At 34.8% G+C, this 19,488-nt stretch overlaps 2 protein-coding genes across 4 annotated transcripts; one reads left to right on the top strand and one right to left on the bottom strand.

Moving 5' to 3' along the window:
* The first annotated feature begins 7,674 nt into the window (after positions 1 to 7,674).
* LOC132308065 (ABC transporter F family member 4) lies at positions 7,675 to 11,571 on the top strand. 2 transcript variants are annotated; one of them, XM_059806031.1, is made up of 3 exons: positions 7,675 to 7,877; positions 8,968 to 9,048; positions 9,157 to 11,571. In XM_059806031.1, the coding sequence occupies exon 3, from the start codon at positions 9,170 to 9,172 to the stop codon at positions 11,381 to 11,383; it is 2,214 nt and encodes a 737-aa protein (XP_059662014.1). In that variant the 5' UTR covers positions 7,675 to 7,877; positions 8,968 to 9,048; positions 9,157 to 9,169; the 3' UTR covers positions 11,384 to 11,571. The 2 variants fall into 2 exon arrangements, with proteins under 2 accessions (XP_059662014.1, XP_059662015.1); XM_059806032.1 differs by lacking the exon at positions 8,968 to 9,048.
* A 2,160-nt stretch (positions 11,572 to 13,731) lies between these two features.
* Positions 13,732 to 18,580, bottom strand: LOC132308064 (probable polyamine transporter At1g31830). Of its 2 annotated transcripts, XM_059806030.1 has the most exons (3): positions 18,203 to 18,313; positions 15,900 to 16,188; positions 13,732 to 15,483 (listed from the first exon to the last, which is right to left on the bottom strand). In XM_059806030.1, exons 2-3 carry the CDS (start codon positions 15,900 to 15,902, stop codon positions 14,044 to 14,046), a joined length of 1,443 nt encoding a protein of 480 aa, XP_059662013.1. In that variant the 5' UTR covers positions 15,903 to 16,188; positions 18,203 to 18,313; the 3' UTR covers positions 13,732 to 14,043. The 2 variants fall into 2 exon arrangements, with proteins under 2 accessions (XP_059662013.1, XP_059662012.1); XM_059806029.1 differs by lacking the exon at positions 15,900 to 16,188 and having other exon boundaries at positions 18,203 to 18,580.
* Positions 18,581 to 19,488: the final 908 nt, after the last annotated feature.

The following is a 19,488-nucleotide window of genomic DNA, read 5'->3' as shown; positions in this document are numbered from 1 at the left end:
CTCTAGTGAGGTAGGGAATGTTATAGGGTTATATGTTTGTTGTCTTGCATGTTTTTGATGCTTATACAACTTGTATGCATGTAGTGTATTAATTTGAGAAATTATAATTAATGGTAGTTTGCTTATAACTCATTTTAGACTTGGTAAATGGCATGGCCATGAGTTGATCTTTGATATATATTAATTTGGGTTGATTTAGATGAGTTTTCAAATCTAGAGATTAAATGGATTTAATTTGGTTTAAATTCTAGTAAATTGTGTTTTGCTTGTAATCCATCTTAGACTAGATATATGGTATGACCATGACTTAGTGCTTGATATAAATTAATTTGAGATCATTTGGACAACTTTTGAAATCTAGAGATTTAATTGATTTAAATTAATTAAATTCTATTTGATGATATCTTGCTTATCTTGCACTTTTGATTTGATATATGTAAAGATCATGATATGTTGCTTAACATATATTAATTTGAGGTTATTTGAAATCTAGAGAATTTAATCACCTTGTTTAATTAAATTCTATCTAATGGCTCCATGGATCTATTGGTATTTTAGAGGTTGTTTCTATATTCAAATCATGGACTTGAACTTGTTATGTATTCACTTGGTTGTGTTTTGAGCATTGGACAACTTTGTTGTTATAATTATATTCATGAGAACATGTTTTCTTTATAGAATATATTGATACCATGTGTAGTGAATTGCACACTTTGTAATTGACATTATGTATGTCATTTTAGAATTGAAACTCTAAGGCATTGATTGTGAAAGTGTTTTCATGCATTATATAAGTTATGTATAAGTTATGAACTTATTTGGTTTAAATTTGGAATCTTGGAACATTGTTGAGTTGAGATGGCTAGGGTTTGGCTCTAGTACGGGGACGTGAGTCCTCTAAGTCATTGAGATAGTGCGCACTTAGGGTGGTCTTCCCTGCGGGTTAGTGCCCGGAATAACCATTGAGGTCTCGGCAGAATTCCGAGCTTAGATGTCCAAGTCTTCCACTATTTGTTTTTGCATTCAATTCCAAGTTAACAATCATGTTTATATTGTAACTTGTGGTTTTGGTTATTGGCGATTTTGATGTTGTTAAGTACATCTATGTTTATGATTTTAATGAATCATTTTGATGTTGTTAAGTACATCCATACTAAATTGATATATTTAGTTGATTTCATACTCTTAGATTTCTAGTTAATAACCTAGAGAACCTATGTCTTGATGTGTGGTATTAGATATTCTAATTATGCTAAATTGTTATATTTAGTTGATGTTGCATTTTAGACTTCAAGTTGATTACCTTGAGAATCTATATGTTGTTGCTTTGTGTAAGCATGTTCCTATGTTGTTGCTTTGTGTAAGCATGACCCTATGTTACTAAAATTGTATGAATGAGGTGATTGATGCTAGAAATGATCTTAGGTAGTTAGGATGCTCCTTGAGTCTCACCTTTGACATAGACGTTAGGTGGAATGAACCACAATAATTAAATCATGCAAACTTGTAAAACGTTGGTCGATGCATGCTCATTTCCTACGAGTAGCTTTATGTTACTCACCCCTACGATACTGGGGCATATTTCAGGTACAAGAATCAAGGTTGCGATTCTCGTCATGCTTGGATGATTGGTGGACTTGAAGATTTTCATTTCTTGTAAAAGTTGGCTTGAAAAGCCATTTGTAGCCTTATATGTCAAAATATGTATATTTGAATTTAAACATGTAATGTGTACATGAGTGCACTCCTTACAATTTATTTGACATGTATAAGATGAGGCCAGAGGCCAATGACATGTATTTGTATTCTATGTAGTTTTGACTTCATGATATATTATGAATTATTGAAAAATGTTAAGTTATTGTCTCACTATGTTTGCATCGGGTGTGGGAGTTCCATTTTGATTCTTCCGTAGGATCTCATTAATCATGCATGAAGTATGGCCAAGGGCCAAATGGTAATTTCTAACCATTTGCTAATTTTGGTTTTCAAAATTTCCATTTCAAATTCTTTTTCCCCTTTTTGGCCGTTAGGGAGTCGGATTTTGCATTGGTCGTTTTCGGGAGCCGCGGATCATTCCCGCATGCTCAAAATCACTTGTTACGTTTGCGTGCATATTCGTTTCAGCCTAGAAGTGCATTTGGGGTCAAAAGTATGTTTGGTACAAATTTACATTTTTTGCCGTTTTGAGCCTAAATTGAGCATAAGGGCATTTTGGGGTTTTAACATGAAAAAAAAAAATTTCTTTTGGCATGATTGGCTAGAAAACATGATTTTGAGGGTAGTTTCTTCTTTGTGTTTTTCTCAAAAAAGCCCAAAAAGTCCTCAGAATTGCATTTCAAGTCAGCATTTCAGGCGCAGCCTACAAGAGTTCGAGCGCTCTAAATAGGGAGTTCGAGCGCTCAAACTTTGGGCAGATTTCTTAGGGTAAATTTTGAGCGCTCGAAGTCCTTGTTCGAGCCTCGAAGTACTGTTCACGGGTGTGTGTGTCTTGGTTCAGCATTGCATCTCCGACTTCAAATCATCATAACTTCTTCGTTTTAACTCCGAATTGGTCCGTTCTTGAGTCTAAATTGATCACGTCAAAATAAGCTTTCCAATGGTACTAATTAGAGCTTCATATTCTTCTTGTGGCTCAAGTTATTCAAGTTTTAGTAAGATAGTGTCTGTTTTTGGTTCGAACCGGGATAGGGTATCCCTTCCTTCGACTTCAGAACTTGATATCTTTACCGTCCGGACCCCAAATCAAGTGATTCTTGAGTCTATCTTTATTAATTTTTCATTGTCTTTCCAATGGTGTGCACAGTGGCACCCATTTTATTATGGAATGACCATTTTGCCCCCCCTAGGTTCATTCTTTTCCGTTTTTTAAACGTTGCTTCCGCATTTTCTTCCTTTGGATTTCGTGACCTCGTCGAGGGTCACATTGGTGTCTTAGAGGAGTGTTGTATCTCTAAAGACCATTGTTCTATCTTTTGCTTCCACATTTTAGATCCGTTTTGGGTCATCACAGGACACACTGGGTTGAAAAATCTAGGGTCGTCACAGTTAGGGATCGTATATGCAGTAGGATGCGTAGCTGGCTATGTAGGTTGAGATATATCCTGTTAGGCTTAGGTAGTCATGCCCACTCAGGTGCGTTTTGCATGTTGCCTTCTATTCAGGTTGAGACCCTCTACATAGTCCAGTGAGAGTCCTGTAGTGTGGATATATATATTTATTTATGGACTTTATAACTATTGTTGAGTTGGTTAGGATGTACATGCGTATTAAGTCACTGCTTGGATTGTAGTGGGATAGAACTTGTTCGTGGGCCAGACCCACTTCTATTTTTCAGGTGTTCGGCAGTTCTAGTCGTAGGTTTGATCGTGCTGAGCAGAGAATATCACTCACTCTTCCGACAATATAAGACTTCTCTCCATGGTTTACTTTAGATGTTCTCCTAGTGGTGTCATTTCAGTTTGGTTTTATTTAGGGGTCCATTAGAGATGGATTCCCGAGTTGTTAATTGTTGGAGGTTTTATGGAGGATTGGATTTTTGGATTTTAATTTTATTTATTCAAGGATTTTTAAACTTAGATTTCTTTCGATTCTTAATTATTTATTTCTTATTTCATTTTTGTATTCCGTGTTCGTTTTAAATATTAATTATTTGATATTTCCTCGGGTTTGGGCTTGGACCTGATCAACCCATGTCTCGAATCCGAGGGGTATCACAGCTGTTGAACCGAATCCCGCTCGTTAAGATTCTGCTTATCATTAATAACTACTTCAAATATCGTCGTCAACTAAATGTCGTCATCTCTATCACAGACCCGTGATCATACGGAAGTTAAAGAGATCTGGCGGCTGGTCAACACTTGGTTACTTCTATTATTAGGTCAAAGTAGGTTTTATTTTACCCTATCAAACATTATTTATTATTACTATTAGACAAATAAATAAATTAATTAATTAATTAAAAAACTGATCTATTGGTTAGTTACAAGATTGCCCCTGAAGGGTATTATGGGTGTTGTACATTTATGATATTTTTTAACTTTTATATAAATTAATAAGTGGGGGTATTTTTGTAATTTTAACCCTCTAGACCCATTTTCCTCCTCCCCTACTGTTGTCATCCTCCTCCACCTCTGCCTCCGGTGCAGTTGTTTCATCCTTTGCCTTCGATGCCGTCTCTATTATACGTCGCCGCCGCCGATCACGAACATTGGTACCTTCTAAAATAAGACGATGTTGGCCTCTAATTGTGTGTTGGAAAAAGGGGGGAAAAAAAAAATTGATGCAGAGAGAGAGGTTTGTTTGGTTGTGATTATTTTATTTTATTTTAGGGTTAAAAGGGCAAAAAAAAAACCTCATAATATACAAAATGTGCATTACCCTCTATTGTTAAAAATACTTTTCTATTTTTTTTTCAATTTGTGCAAGTAAGGTCAAATCATAATTTTGACAGTAAAAAAAGGAAGAAAAAGGCAAAATGTCAAAATCTTTAAAGTCATATATGATTTTCCACCACTTCTGCCATAACATAACAATACTTTATATATATATATATATATATATATATATATATATATATATATATATATTTGTATACATTGTCTTTCTCTTCAATCTCAATTTTCATGTCTCAAAATCTTCCCTGGTACCCATCAACCTTATTAAAGACTATTTATAAGAGATTGAGCACTCCTTAACTAAGGAATGACATGTTGTATTTGTGCACACCTTAACTAAGGAATGACATATTGTATTAGTGCACAAAGATAAAATTTAAAGAAGGAATATGCAAGTGTAATTTGTAGATAAAAAACAAACAAGTCCACACAAATGAAAGGAAAATACTCATAATATCCAAACTTCCTAATATTGCTTTGACGGCCTATCCTGAATACAATAAGTAATTTTCTATCTAATTTTCCCTTTATTTTCATATATCCATTTTTTATGATTTCTATCTATTTATACTGAAAATTTGTAATTGGTTCTCTAATTTTTTCTCTTGATCTTTTTGAAGAGATTGGAATTAGATTGCTGATTTTTTTGAGTGGGTCAAGCAACGTTTCCTAGGTTGTGCTCTCTGCTCATATTATGAAATTTTTTAGGGCTTGCTAATTCTGAGTGCTCTGTTTTAATGAGAAATAAAAAAATAAAAAAATAAAATAGATGGAGAGATGCTATATACACCACATAAATTTTAGAGAGAGAAAAAATTTAGAGAAAGAGATTTTATATTTTCTTACAGAAGGGTAGTTCCAGTAGTGGAAGGAAAATATATAGAAGTTATAGAATTAGAAAAGAATATTTGCAAGGAAGTTTTATATATATATATATATATATATATATATATATTGAAATAAATAATGTTCTAAAAAATAAATAATAAAATGAGGTCTTCTTGGTAACTGATATTAGGCAAAGATTTCTTTGGATAGGTCTTCAAGTATATCCAAACAAACCTATTAATTGATCAAATATATACAAAATTGGTAGTGACATTCTTGTTACACAAACATGGTACTTTTGGATTTTTAGAAAAATAAAAAATAAATAAATAAATAATGACATCACCAACTACTATTTTTTAACATATTTATTCAATAGGATGTAATTTGCTCAAAAGATAAATAATACAGCGAGTTATATGCACTTTTTTCTAATAGGGATGTTTTTTGCACTTTTTTTTTTTTTATATGGCAGGAAAGAGGGGCTAAATGTTTTTAGGGTTTGATAAGATCTTTAGATTCAAGAATGGACGGTCATGATTAAGATATACATAGTAATTTTTTTTAAAAGGATCAATTATGGTTGATAGGTGTAATACGCAAGTAGGAAAGATTTTTTAAAAAAATAACAATAAAAATAATAACAACAGTCAATCAATCCAATTAATCCGCCCAATCTGAAAAATATTCAAATTCGGGTCATAGGCTTTAATTTTTTTTATTGTACTTATATCATCCTTATTATATTTTTTTATAAGATTTCAATAGTAAGTAATACGCTGCCTTTCTTATACTAAAAAATGTCAATAATTTATACATATTCTGGCTTTGCAATGCTATCTTTAATTTTTAAAAAAAATTAAGTTCAAACTAGAAATTAGGCCGACTGATGGTTGTTTTTGAAAAAAAAGAAAAGAAAAAAGAGTTGCCCTGGATAACCCACCTGTGAATATTTGGGTTGCAACTCACGGGTTAAAACTCGGATTTGTACTACCTCGGGCTGGCCCAACCCAATACAAAGTCGGGTTTGGGTTGGGCTGGGCTGGGCTGGGCTGGGCGTACATTAAATTGTAAGGGTAATTTGCACACACACCCTTCCAAGTTTGTAATAAAGACAGGTAAATACAACTTAGGAAGAGTGTGATTTAATTGCCCCAAGGTTTGTAAACTTGAACAACAATCATGATAAGAGTACGTAATTATCCTTTGACTTCTGAATTGACTCATTTAAATCGTACAATATTAGCATTTATAAGCTCTTTTATTTGATCAAAATGACCCTTAGCAAAAAGCCAAAAAAAAAAAAAAAATCGAACTCCACCAGTATGGTTGCCAATAATTTTTAATTTCGGCGCGGGGGGGGTTGGGGATTTTAAAATAATATAAAATCATTGTGAGAAAAAAAAATTGTATATTTAATACTCTCGGTGAAATAGATGAATTAGTTATATTGAATATCTAAACAAAATTCTACTTTCTATCACAAAAAGTAAGAAATATAATTATTTTTTTTATTATTTTATCACCAAAATTTTATTTTTTCTAATTTCAATTCCATGAGAAGGAATTCTGAAAAGTGGTCTCTGTACCTTTTTATTATTATCATCCATATCACTTAGCCTTTTTATCAAAATAAACCTCCTCTGACATTCAATTTTTAAAGTCAATTCTTATTGCTTCATATAACTGTTTTAAAAAGGAAAATAATTTTTTATTGGTTCATATAAACGAAATATAATTGACGATTTTGTTTAAAGACAAAATTCAGGAATTGTCAATCGATTGAGCTAATATTAGTAATACTTTTTTATTTTTGAGCAGGACCCAGAGTTCACCCTAGATCCACCCTTTTGTTAAACAGATTAGTGAGAATTAATGAATGAAATAAATATTTAAAAAAGTTATTGTTATTTTAAAAATTAACAAAAATTCTTGTTAGACTCTATTTACAAAAATGATGTATATTTTTGTACTAGCATTCTTATGAAAAATTGGGGCCATCTGGACTCATTCCTTGATACGACCATGGTTCCTTGATCCACTTATTCTAATTTTTGAGGTTCTTATGCAATTCATAGTTTATTTTGTGTAATCTGTTGCGCTATAGACCACTTCTAATTTTTATATAAAAAGCCCAACAGACTCGCTGTATCATATACAAGTAAAAAATAAAAATAAAACCACTGGACAGATAAAACCTTGGGTTCGTTTATTATGAACTAGTTAAGTGTTTGGTAATAACCACCTAATTTTTCTATAATTTTTTTTCTTTATGATAAGTTACATACTATTTAAATCATAAAATAATAATTTTACAAGATTTTTTAATAAAATTTTTATACTAATCAAGTTGAGATTGGAAACTTATTTTTTTTTAATTTACTTTATTTCTTCTAGTACTTTTACTTTCCATAATTAGTTTCCGTCTATCCAAACCGCCTCTCGGTGAAATATAAATTGAAGTGTGGAAAAAGGAAAGGAAAAGAAACCCTAGCAAACGTAAAGGCCGAAACGTAAAAAGCCCTAGCTCAGAGACGGGCTTGTGAGCGATTGCAACCTTCGGCGAGGTCCACCAGCTCCGGCAACCTCCAGTTTCTCTTCCGGCAACACAAACCTCTCTTTTTTCGAGATCAATCTCTTATTGACCCAAAGGTGTGTTTCGAAACATCAAAAAAATTATCTCATTCGATCTTTTCTTCTTGATATCTCAATTTATCTTCTTTTTATTTTTCAAAACAGTTAAACAGAAAAAATATTGTTGTTTTACGTTCACGCCCTTTCAATTTTGATTGGGGTTTTGGATTGTTATATGACTTTTGATCATCTGGGTGTGATATTGGACATCATGATGATACCTTGGTCGTTGCGCAACGGTGAATGTGAATTTTGACTAATTTGCATCATGGATTCAAGGAATGGATTCTAATAAATCGTTAAAAAAAATTCTCAGAGTGTTGCTTAATTACAGATTTCAGTCAAGTTTTTATTTTTAACCTAATTCAGAGATTAATGAGGTTATCGTGAGCTGCTGATATGGATTTGGGTGTGAGCTGTGAGAGGTAGAGCATCTTTGAAATCGGTAATGTTGAATTATGCTAGAGAACTTATTTTTTAATTCAAAACGATTTTAAAAATTAGGATTTCCCAGTCATGTTTTCTGATTTAAATTCCTTATGCCCTTTAAGGGCTTTCTTAGTGAATGACTTGAGATTGGTTGGTTTTCGTTGTAACTCAACTAGATGTTAAGGATGTTAAGAAGCCTCTGCATACACTGCCTAAATTTACATTTATGCTATGTTCAATTACTTGGGATTGGAGGAGACAAAATTTAAACTTTTACTAATTTTTTTCCAATTCCAAGGCACCAGTTCCATGCAATCTTACTAATTCTGAGGCCTGCCCCTTTTTCCTCTTTCCTAAATTATTTTGCTATAAAAATTTATTCTGTTCTACTACTGTTTATTGGACTATATTTCATGTGACAACTACTATTCATGCTTATGTTGAATATGTTCATATGCAGCATTTAGTTAAGTAAATCCATTTGTAAATTTATATACTATAGCTTTGCACTGTAATTAGGCTCCATCTCTTTTTCGTTTGCAAGTCTCTGAAGTAATTCTTTTTGAATTGATTCATTTTTAGTCCATAGTCCATACATTCTTTGTATCTCTCTCTGTCGAAGTCTATGATTTACTATTCTGATTATTTCTCACTTGCATGCTTTGATTCCTCATTGCAGCTCCACATTCTGTTTTGAAGTTGCTGCCACGGATTAGTCAGTTTGTACTTGTACATACAATCTTGACATTTCGTTTATCAAGTAATCAGTTTGCTTTTCATTTTCAGTGCCTTGCTCTAGTTATTTAATATTTAGATCTAGAGGAGCTTAGAAATCCTTTAATGTTAACAGAAATTCTATTCATACCAGATTTGCTTCTGTAATGGGAAAGAAGAAAATAGAAGAGACTGGTGCAGCCATGAAGGTTAAGCCGGGTAGTAAAGATGGCCTTAAAGATCAAAAGAAAGAGAAACTTTCAGTTTCAGCCATGCTTGCTAGCATGGATCAGAAAACAGAGAAACCCAAGAAAGGATCCTCCTCCTCAAGCGCTGCTTCCGGTAAGCCCAAGGCAAAAGCAGCTCCAAAACCATCATACACTGATGGCATTGATCTCCCACCATCTGATGATGATGATGATGATGATGATGTGTATGCTTCTCAAGAAGAGCAACAAGAAGATGGAGTCTTCAGACGACCTAACCAGCAACAGAGGTCAGAAATAAGGCCAATTGGGATCTCTATGGCCAATAAAGAGTTGAAGAAACGGGAGAAGAAAGACTTGCTTGCTGCCCATGCTGTTGAGCAAGCCAAGCAGCAGGCTCTCAAGGATGACCATGATGCTTTCACTGTAGTAATTGGTAGCCGTGCCGCTGTTCTTGATGGTGAAGATGAAGCTGATGCTAATGTCAAGGATATAACAATAGATAATTTCTCTGTGTCAGCTCGTGGAAAGGAGCTCATGAAGAATGCGTCTGTAAAGATATCACATGGGAAGAGGTACGGTTTGGTTGGGCCCAATGGGATGGGCAAGTCTACACTGTTGAAGCTCCTTGCATGGAGGAAGATCCCAGTGCCTAGGAATATTGATGTACTTTTAGTTGAACAAGAGGTGATTGGTGATGATAAAACTGCCCTTGAAGCAGTTGTTTCAGCGAATGAAGAACTTGTAAAACTTCGAGCAGAGGTCGCTGCCCTGCAGAATTCATCTTCTGTGACGGGGTTTGATAACAAAGATGATGATGATGGGGATGATGCAGGAGAGAAGCTTGCTGAATTGTATGAGAGAATGCAGATAATGGGGTCAGATGCTGCTGAGTCTCAGGCATCAAAAATTCTGGCTGGGTTGGGATTCACTAAGGATATGCAAAGCCGACCTACTAGGTCATTTAGTGGTGGTTGGAGGATGAGAATATCATTGGCCAGGGCGCTTTTTGTGCAACCAACTCTTTTATTGCTGGATGAACCTACCAACCATCTTGACCTTCGGGCTGTCCTCTGGTTGGAGGAGTACTTGTGCCGCTGGAAGAAAACTCTTGTTGTTGTTTCACATGATCGGGATTTTCTCAACACTGTCTGTGTTGAGATCATACATCTCCATGATTTGAAACTGCACTTCTACCGTGGCAATTTTGATGATTTTGAAAGTGGGTATGAGCAGCGTCGCAAAGAGATGAACAAGAAGTTCGAGATTTATGACAAGCAACTGAAAGCTGCCAAGAGAACAGGGAATCGCGCTCAGCAGGAAAAGGTCAAGGATAGGGCAAAGTTTGCAGCTGCCAAGGAAGCATCAAAGAGCAAGGCAAAGGGCAAAGTTGACGAGGATGAGAACCTACCAGAGGCTCCGAAGAAGTGGAAAGATTACAGTGTGGAATTTCACTTCCCTGAACCTACTGAGCTTACGCCACCCCTTTTGCAACTCATAGAAGTCAGCTTCAGTTATCCGAATCGAGCGGATTTCAGGCTGTCTGATGTTGATGTGGGCATTGATATGGGGACTCGTGTTGCTATTATTGGGCCTAATGGAGCTGGGAAATCTACTCTGCTCAATCTTCTTGCTGGTGATTTGGTTCCAACTGAGGGTGAAGTACGCAGGAGTCAAAAGTTGAGGATTGGAAGGTATTCACAGCACTTTGTGGACCTTTTAACGATGGAGGAAACACCAGTTCAGTATCTTCTTCGTCTTCATCCAGAGCAAGAGGGACTTAGCAAGCAGGAGGCTGTCCGTGCAAAACTCGGGAAATTTGGACTCCCAAGCCATAACCACCTCACCCCTATTGCAAAATTATCGGGAGGGCAGAAATCCCGGGTTGTTTTCACTTCAATTTCCATGTCAAAGCCGCATATTCTTCTTTTGGATGAGCCGACAAATCACTTGGACATGCAGAGCATTGATGCACTGGCTGATGCACTTGATGAATTCACTGGCGGAGTTGTCCTGGTTAGTCATGATTCTAGGCTGATATCACGAGTATGTGACGATGAAGAGAGGAGTGAAATTTGGGTGGTAGAAAATGGAACTGTGAGTTCTTTCCCTGGGACATTTGAAGAGTACAAAGAAGAACTGCAAAAAGAGATAAGGGCAGAGGTTGACGATTGATATGGCTTTCATAACAGGTATTCATTTCTTCGATGACAAAATAAGCTCTTCCATCCACTTGAAGATCATACAAGGCAGATTTTGTTTTCTAAGCTATTTGAGTGTATTTTATGTGTTCGAAATAATAAAAATTCGATGGTTCCATACTTTGTATACAATTTTTAATCTTCTTCGCTTCTTTGTTTCCAGTTTGTTACCAGTTAAAGATGTGGTTTTATTGCTAGAATATAAATTCATTTTCTTCTGCATCTGAAATCCCTTTCCACAACTGGTTCAATAGTTTTTATCATTTTTCTCTAATTTAGTACTGCAGCCCGTCAATGATATCCTTTACTTTGTAATTTAGATCATCATTGGAATGTGGAGATCTATGGATTTACTGACTTTTATTATAAAATTAATTTTTTTATTACCTCCCTTAATTTTTTTCCTTTATGCAATTTATCACTGATGTTTAACATGAAATTTTTTTACATCCAATTTATTGGAGTATTTCAAATTACAATATAAAGGAAAAGTAAACATAATAGCTCCTTTACGGTTAATTCATGCCCTTGATTGTGATCAGCGGCCATTTTCATCAGTAGTTCATAAATTATCGTGAAAGTAGTTACTAATAAATTATCGCCAGAGTTGAGTTACTCATTCACGGTTAAGTTTCTTGCTATATATAAAATCACCCAATTTTTGTCGAAGCATACCATTACTACCTCCACTTGCGCAAAAGAAACCCACCCTTCGCTCAAAACAACTTTGACCGTGAAAGATCAACTCCTAGAACACTCTTTAGATGCAATAGTATTATTGAGCAAGAATTCGAGGGGTGGCAATTCGTGTTGACGAGTCGTGTTGACACACACGATTAGAGTCGACATGAACACGACTATTAATCGTGTTAAGATCCGTTGACACGAACACGACACGATTATTATACGTGTTAATAAGTAGGTCAAGACTTGACACGACACGACACTTTTATCTGACAAATTTAGTTAATTGAGTTAATCAATAAACATGTTTAGTTATGCGGATTAATCGTGCCATAATTGTGTTAGCAGGATCAAACACGAACAAGACACGTTTAGTTAACGGGTCAATCCGTGTCAACACGATTACGATACAAACACGATGATTCCAAACCCAAACCATTTTATCTCATGTTAGTGTTCGTGTCGCCTAAAGAATTCTCAAAGATATTAAAAGCCAGTTCCATTTCCACAGCGCACCAACCCAACATCTACGGTACAATTTCATCGAACAAAGCTCAGCCACGGAATCCGGAATGACCTATTTTCAACACAGCTCCAATAAACCCCAAGAGTAGTTTATTTTTGGCAAGCAACAGAAATATCATTGAGAAAAATGAAGTAGGAGCATTGCTTTAAGAGGACTATCATTACACAACATCAATGCTAAAAGGAGATTCTTAGATCTTTTAACAGCTGAAACAAGCCTCAAGGAAGAACTCCAAAGCTATAATGATACTTTCTCAAAGCAAACCCAGTATCAACCACGACTACTTGGTCACACAACATTCAACAGCTGAAGCAAGTCTCAAGGAAAAACCCCAAATCTAATATACTTTTCTCAAGCACCAAACATCACCACCACAAGAGTTGTCAAAAATCAAACCCACCTGTCCCCTACAGTGAGTCATGGCAAAAATATGGAACCATTAACACAGGTAACGCAAAAAGATAATTCACTTGTTCCAATTTATGAAATGGTAAATGCAATAAAATATTATTTCATTCACCTTCAAGGGTTAACTTGGTTAGAAAAGACTTGAGCCCTGGTACTCATGAAACATTAAAGGTCTCTTGATCGATTCTTGCTTGGAAGTGGGGTTTTGAGTACCAACTAGGGAAACAAAAAATTGACTCCCAACTTGGGTTGTGTGAGTACTACTTTAATGTTGCGTTTGGAGGCGTGGATTCGGTGCTCCCAAACATAATGTAAGGGTAAAAAAATAACATAAATTGCCAATAAAAGATTTAAAGGAAAAAGGAAGAATTCAAGCCTGTTCTCATATGTGTTTTCTTCCTCATCTCATACGTACCATATGAAAAAAAAAAAAAAAAAAAAAAAAAAGATAACACCTGCTGGACACGAGGACCAAATCATTATTTGAAATAAGACGGGGGCCAGAAAAAGGTGTAAATCTTTTGTCTTTTGAAATTTGTTTAGTTAACATGTTTTCTCATCCAGTTGGAAAAAAAAAAAAATGTATTTCACTAATAGATTGAACTGGTAACACTGTAACTACTAAGTTTTTGAAAAGCAATTAAAATTTATGCAATCAAATGTAGGAAACTGAAACTTGATATCTACAGGGAGATGCATAGATCTACTAGATTCAAATCACCAAGCCTCATTATACCGTCAAAAGTTTATTTCTAAATTAATTATCATTCCTATAACTTTCACTCTCAAAGCTATAGGCCAGGTACAAATTAACTTGTCACTCTCAAAGCTATAGGCCAGATACAAATAAGCATTTAAACAAGGCATATAACTTAATGAGAAACAAAAGCTACCATAACATTCTTGGTTCCATAGAGGTCTTTCCAAAAGCTTGACGAAGGCATAATAGTTCTTCTGTTTGCAGCTTGAACGGTATTATTGGGACTTCATTTGCACGTGGACATAACCAGGATTTCTCAATCGATTAACGATTCGGTGTGAATATCTGGCAGATCAGAACTTATGGAGAACTTAATCCATCTCTTTTTCTCAACATACTTGAGACAAGGCTGCATTACAAGCCCAATCACAACAGCAATAAGGCTTACAACCATGACTTTTAGTGAAGAAAGAGCCAAGACAATGCATATCAGTATTGTTGGAGGAACACACATTAGAATAGATCCAACTGTTCCCACCGGTATTTTGTAAGGCCGAGATGCAGCCGGGTATTTTATCCTTAACCGAATAAATGCTATGAACTCCAAAATCATTCCAAAACAATATAAGAAGTTTTCTGCAGCAACTATCTCTTGAAAGCTCAGCCATGAAAGCAAAAGCACACCAGAAGCTGAAAATAAGATCCCAATTAGAGGAGTTCCATAACGAGATCTCTTAGCAAAGAACTCAGGGAGCATCCCTCGTTCAGCCATACCAAGAAGTTGGAAAGAGTCACTGCTCATCTCAGCAACAAACATCCCCATATTTGACATTGCAGCAGCCGCTTGAACCCACCATCTCAACCATACGCCCCCAAGCATTTTAGCAATATCAGAAAAATAACCATCTGTCCACAACTCACGATTAAGTGGAATAGCTCCTGTGCCGGTTAGCAGAGGGAAGAAATACCCAAGAATAACTAGTATTAAAGCATAAAACAGTGCCTTTGGTAAAGTCCTCTTTGGGTTATCCACCTCTCCAGCAAGTGTACTAATTGAATCCCAATAGTTCAGATTCCAAAAGAGTGTATTCAGATACAAGTTCCAGTCAACGCTGTGTAGGTCTACCACCAACCACCTTGAAGGCCTCAACTTCGGTATTGCAATGAGGCCCATGACTGCAAAAGGAAGGATCGACAGGACCCCTAAAAGAACAGCAGCCCACCCCACAATGGTTAAACCCCTATAATTCATGTATGTGAGGATTGCAGTCAAAACCAACACTGCTATAACCCTCGGAAGGCCACCACCTACTGCAGGGATGCCAGATTTCAAATAGTCTAGAAATAAAACTGGGTAAAGTGCATTATCAATCACTCCACTCAGCCATTTCATCCAACCTTGCTGAAACCCCCAATAAGGACCCAAAGCAGACGAAACCCAAACCACATAGCCACCATTTTCTGGGAACATGGTACCCATCTCAGCAGTTATCAGAGCTTCGGGAACACTCCATATGAATGGAAAAACCAAGAACCCAAGAAGGGCTAGAAGGGGACCGGCTGCATTCACACTGTCCTCGACACCAAATGGTCCCCCCGATACCTCGTAGAAGATGAGAAATACAAGGGGTAAAACTGAGACTTTCCTAACATTATCTAACCTAGGGGGAGGAACTTCATTAATCCCCACATATTCTACACCATTGTATTCCCCCATTGTAACAGAAGCTTGCCTAGTGCCCGTGTTCCTCAATTTCTGCATTAATTATCAAATTCTCAACATAGAGACCATGGATTCTTTAAAAAATCAGGAAAATAGAGATTGAAGGGCAAACCAACACATTCTCTTAAGACTGAAACATAGAACTTTCACATAATTAACAAGTAATCGTCAAAGTAAAAAAAGGGTTTGTCAATTTAAACATTTAAATGAGCAATACACGGCAAAACATTATATGGGTTTGTCAGATTCCATAAAGATCCACGCAGAAAAATAAAAAGGGTCTCTTTCATATTACTATTAAATGCAGAAACAAACTTAACTGAATCAAAATAACATAAATCAAAATATCAACAATAACTCTGGAATTTTAAGCAATTACTATTTAAGAAGGAAAATTTGATGAAAAAAAGAATAGCAAATTGCAATTGAGAGAGGAGGAATAGACAAACCATGAGAGAAACGCAAGTATTTCTGGGGTTTGGAAACTATCCTCCGTCATTGAGAGCCGAACGTTGACTCAAATCCGAAGTTTTACGGCTCAGCGCTTAAACGTATAGATATGTATATAGAAAGTGAGAAGAAATTCGCAGCAGATAAGAGGGTATCTGGGTAGAGAGAGAGAGAGAGAGAGAGAGAGCAATCACAGTTCTCAACAATTGCTCAGCATGGGTCGTCTTCATTCCTCTGTGTGCGCGCGCGTGTCTCCAGACTAGCAGGACGTGGCAGATACCGATGCAACTAGAAAAAAGAGGAAATTTCTGTTGTTGGATCGGGTTGTGTTGGTTGGGTCCAAAAATCACACGAGTACACAAAAATAAAACAAACCATCAAAATGCCCAAGCCCAAAAGTGATGGAATTTGGCCCAATTTTCACTCCTCTGCATAACCAACCCTGCTGACATCTTTTAATGGTAAATTGGTAATTAATTGGTTTAGGGTTCCACAAATTTTTACACAATTAAAAGAGTTTCACAATTTCACCTGTAATCTTAAATTTAATCGTAATAAAATTAATTGATGAAAAAGATTTCACTTTATAAAATTAAATGACGAGATTCTGATGTATATATTAAGTTGTCTATTTTCTCTTTATGAATGTTCCAAATTAATTGTGCATTTGATAAGTTTTCAAAAATCTTTCTCTTTCAAAAGATTTCATAATTATTTTTAAAATTTTCAAAAATCTTACAATTTGCAACCATAAATATTTTATATTTAAAAATAGACCACTTAATAATTTTTAAAAGAGATAATACATTAATTATATATTTACTTAAAAATTTATAGTAATATCGAAGATAGACCTATGATATGGGATCGATAAAATAATATTTAGAGAAAAAATTCAAAAAGTCCCCATTTTGACCCGTCAAGACTCTCACAAGTTAAAAGGGAACAATCTTGTGTGAGACCCGACTGAAAAGCATCGGAATTATGTGATAAGGTGCTATCTTGAACAAATTTAAACTACAAATATTAGTTGACAATCTAAAGTGAAGCATGGGGAGACATTAATTCGAGTCTTGTTCATCACAAGATCTTACGTGGCCGGTCATTGTGCGTTGGTCATTATACCCACCGCCAAACAACATCCTGAGAATCTTTTCTTATTATGGGTTCTGGGAATCTTTTGGATAGAAAAACAAAATGTGTGGAAGCAATAATTAACTTTATTATATGCAAATTTGATTAGATGGGCGACGAAGAGTTAAAAACGAAGCAAAAGTAGATATAGTAGAATAGCACAATAATAAGTCTTGAATTGGCAACAATGATTACCACGGTTGTATTTTAGTCGCACTTTCTCAAAATTTTAAATTAATTAAAAATTGGAATTCAAGTCTATTTATAATAGCAAAAATGGGTATGTAAATTTAAACGAAAAAAAAAAATTTCAATGACCCTGACTTGTCATAGGTCATCCTCAATGTACCCAACAAAGTGTGGGACCATTTTCTTGACCCTTAAATGAATCAATTATTTGTGATAATGTTGGTTTTATAAAATATATGAAGACTAGTAATTATTGACTATGTATTTTTTTTATCATACCCCCACTCTTACTAAAATATTTAAGTTCATTCCATTATTTCTTTTTAATTCGATTATTTGTGATAATGTTGGTTTTATAAAATCTATGAAGACTTGTAATTATTGACTATGTATTTTTTTTATTATACCCCCACTCTTACTAAAATATTTAAGTTCATTCCATTATTTCTTTTTAATTTTTGACATGTGCCTTAAACTTGCATATCAACTGCATTTAAGTGTATTTTAATCATATAAAGATCACAAATATTTGTTTTTTTCAATATACTTAATTATCACATATGTTGTCTCTCATTACTATAAAAATAAGAGTAATAGGAGTATTATACAAGTTGAAAGTTTAGGACTACCGTACAACTATATTCATTGAACTCTTTGTAAGGATCTCTGTAATGTAAAATGAAAATATCCTAGTATCTGATTCTTAAAATATCAATGGGCCCTACCAGTTTCATCAAATTATCCTCTTATCTTACAACCGGTTCCACCTGATTAAAACTCTCACCCCAGTCAACGAACTTAGAGCACGTGGTTGCATTCTCAAGCAACATCTTTGACCTTACTGAATTATTTTCGGGCAGAAGACATACACATATTCATATATATATATATATATATATATAAACACACGCATATATATACACATACATACATACATACATTAAGCTGAAGTTAATTCATTTAGTGATATGAGAATTACCCGATCATTATCGTGGCCATCACAGTTTTGGTTCGGTGCGTCGTCTGTAAATGAACTTTTCACTGTTGTAGTAACACCAACGCCACCGCCGGAGACTCGATCAGGTACTCCTCCGGTGGTGGAAACTTCTCCTGATGCGTGTATTTCGGAATCTGGGCCGTTGGTTTCTATTCCTCTTGGCACCATCACTATCACAACTTTGAGGAACAAACAATAATACTTCACGCATACTAGCTACATGTGTATGTGTGTGGCCACTGTGAGAGAGAGATGCAGAGTTTTAGAGAGAGAATTTTCTTTTTTACTTGACTTTTGAGGGATAAGGGAGGAGATCAGGTATATGATGCAAGTTGCAAGACTAGTTAGCAGATGATGTGATTGGCAAGTAAGATGAAGCCAGGAGTTAATTTGTTTTGCTTCTATTTTATATATATTCCACATACTTTCAATATATATATATATATATATATATATATATATATACACACACACACAGACGAAGTTGGGAAGACAAAAAAATAAAAATATAAAAAATGTTAGGACAATTATATATAGTATTTGCAACGTATGGGCAAAGCGCAGCGGATAAGAAGGCGTCTTGAATTGATGAGAGGGATATATAATTATACATATATAGAGATAGAGAGAGAGAAAACGGTAAGCACTTTATATATTATTACAAAGGTTCTGAATAACAAGTCAAATAAAATTATTTAAAATTAACATATTTATTCGAGTAGTATCATTTAGTGATTGTATGGAATCATGAAACATTAATTTATTTTAATAAAATATATATGAAAACAGAAGTTAATTATTGTTTTTAAACCCTAAGAATGATCAAGTTTGGTCTAAATTTGGCAACTTCAAACAACCAACCCACGTGACCTCTTTTAGTGGGCATCAATTATCAATTCATTTTGTTGTTCTCAATACGAGTTAGATAAAGGTAAGTTTGAGAAATATTTTAATTAAAAAAAATAAAGGAAGAGAGAAGAAATAAATAGACCTATAAGAATGCATATGACCACGTGTCGTCACATTGTTACTATTTTAATCATGTCATACAATTCATATGCTTCGAAACTTGTGGAGTTGGCATAAATATTGTGACGTTTTTGCTGAATGTCCTCGAATTTTATATCTCCACGCAACTAATGTGATCTTTCTTACTCGTTTCAACTTAATAATTATATATATATATAATTTTTTCTTATTATTTTTTAAGAATAAATTACATTGACATTTCATTTAATTAAGAAAAACTACGAAATTTTTCATATTAG

Source organism: Cornus florida, unplaced genomic scaffold, assembly GCF_030987335.1.
Source record: "Cornus florida cultivar Cherokee Brave unplaced genomic scaffold, ASM3098733v1 CherokeeBrave_3.0.0_Hap2_Chr05, whole genome shotgun sequence".
Classification (NCBI taxonomy): domain Eukaryota; kingdom Viridiplantae; phylum Streptophyta; class Magnoliopsida; order Cornales; family Cornaceae; genus Cornus; species Cornus florida.
Note: the sequence above shows the minus strand (reverse complement) of the source record. Positions and strands in the feature narration are given on the sequence as shown.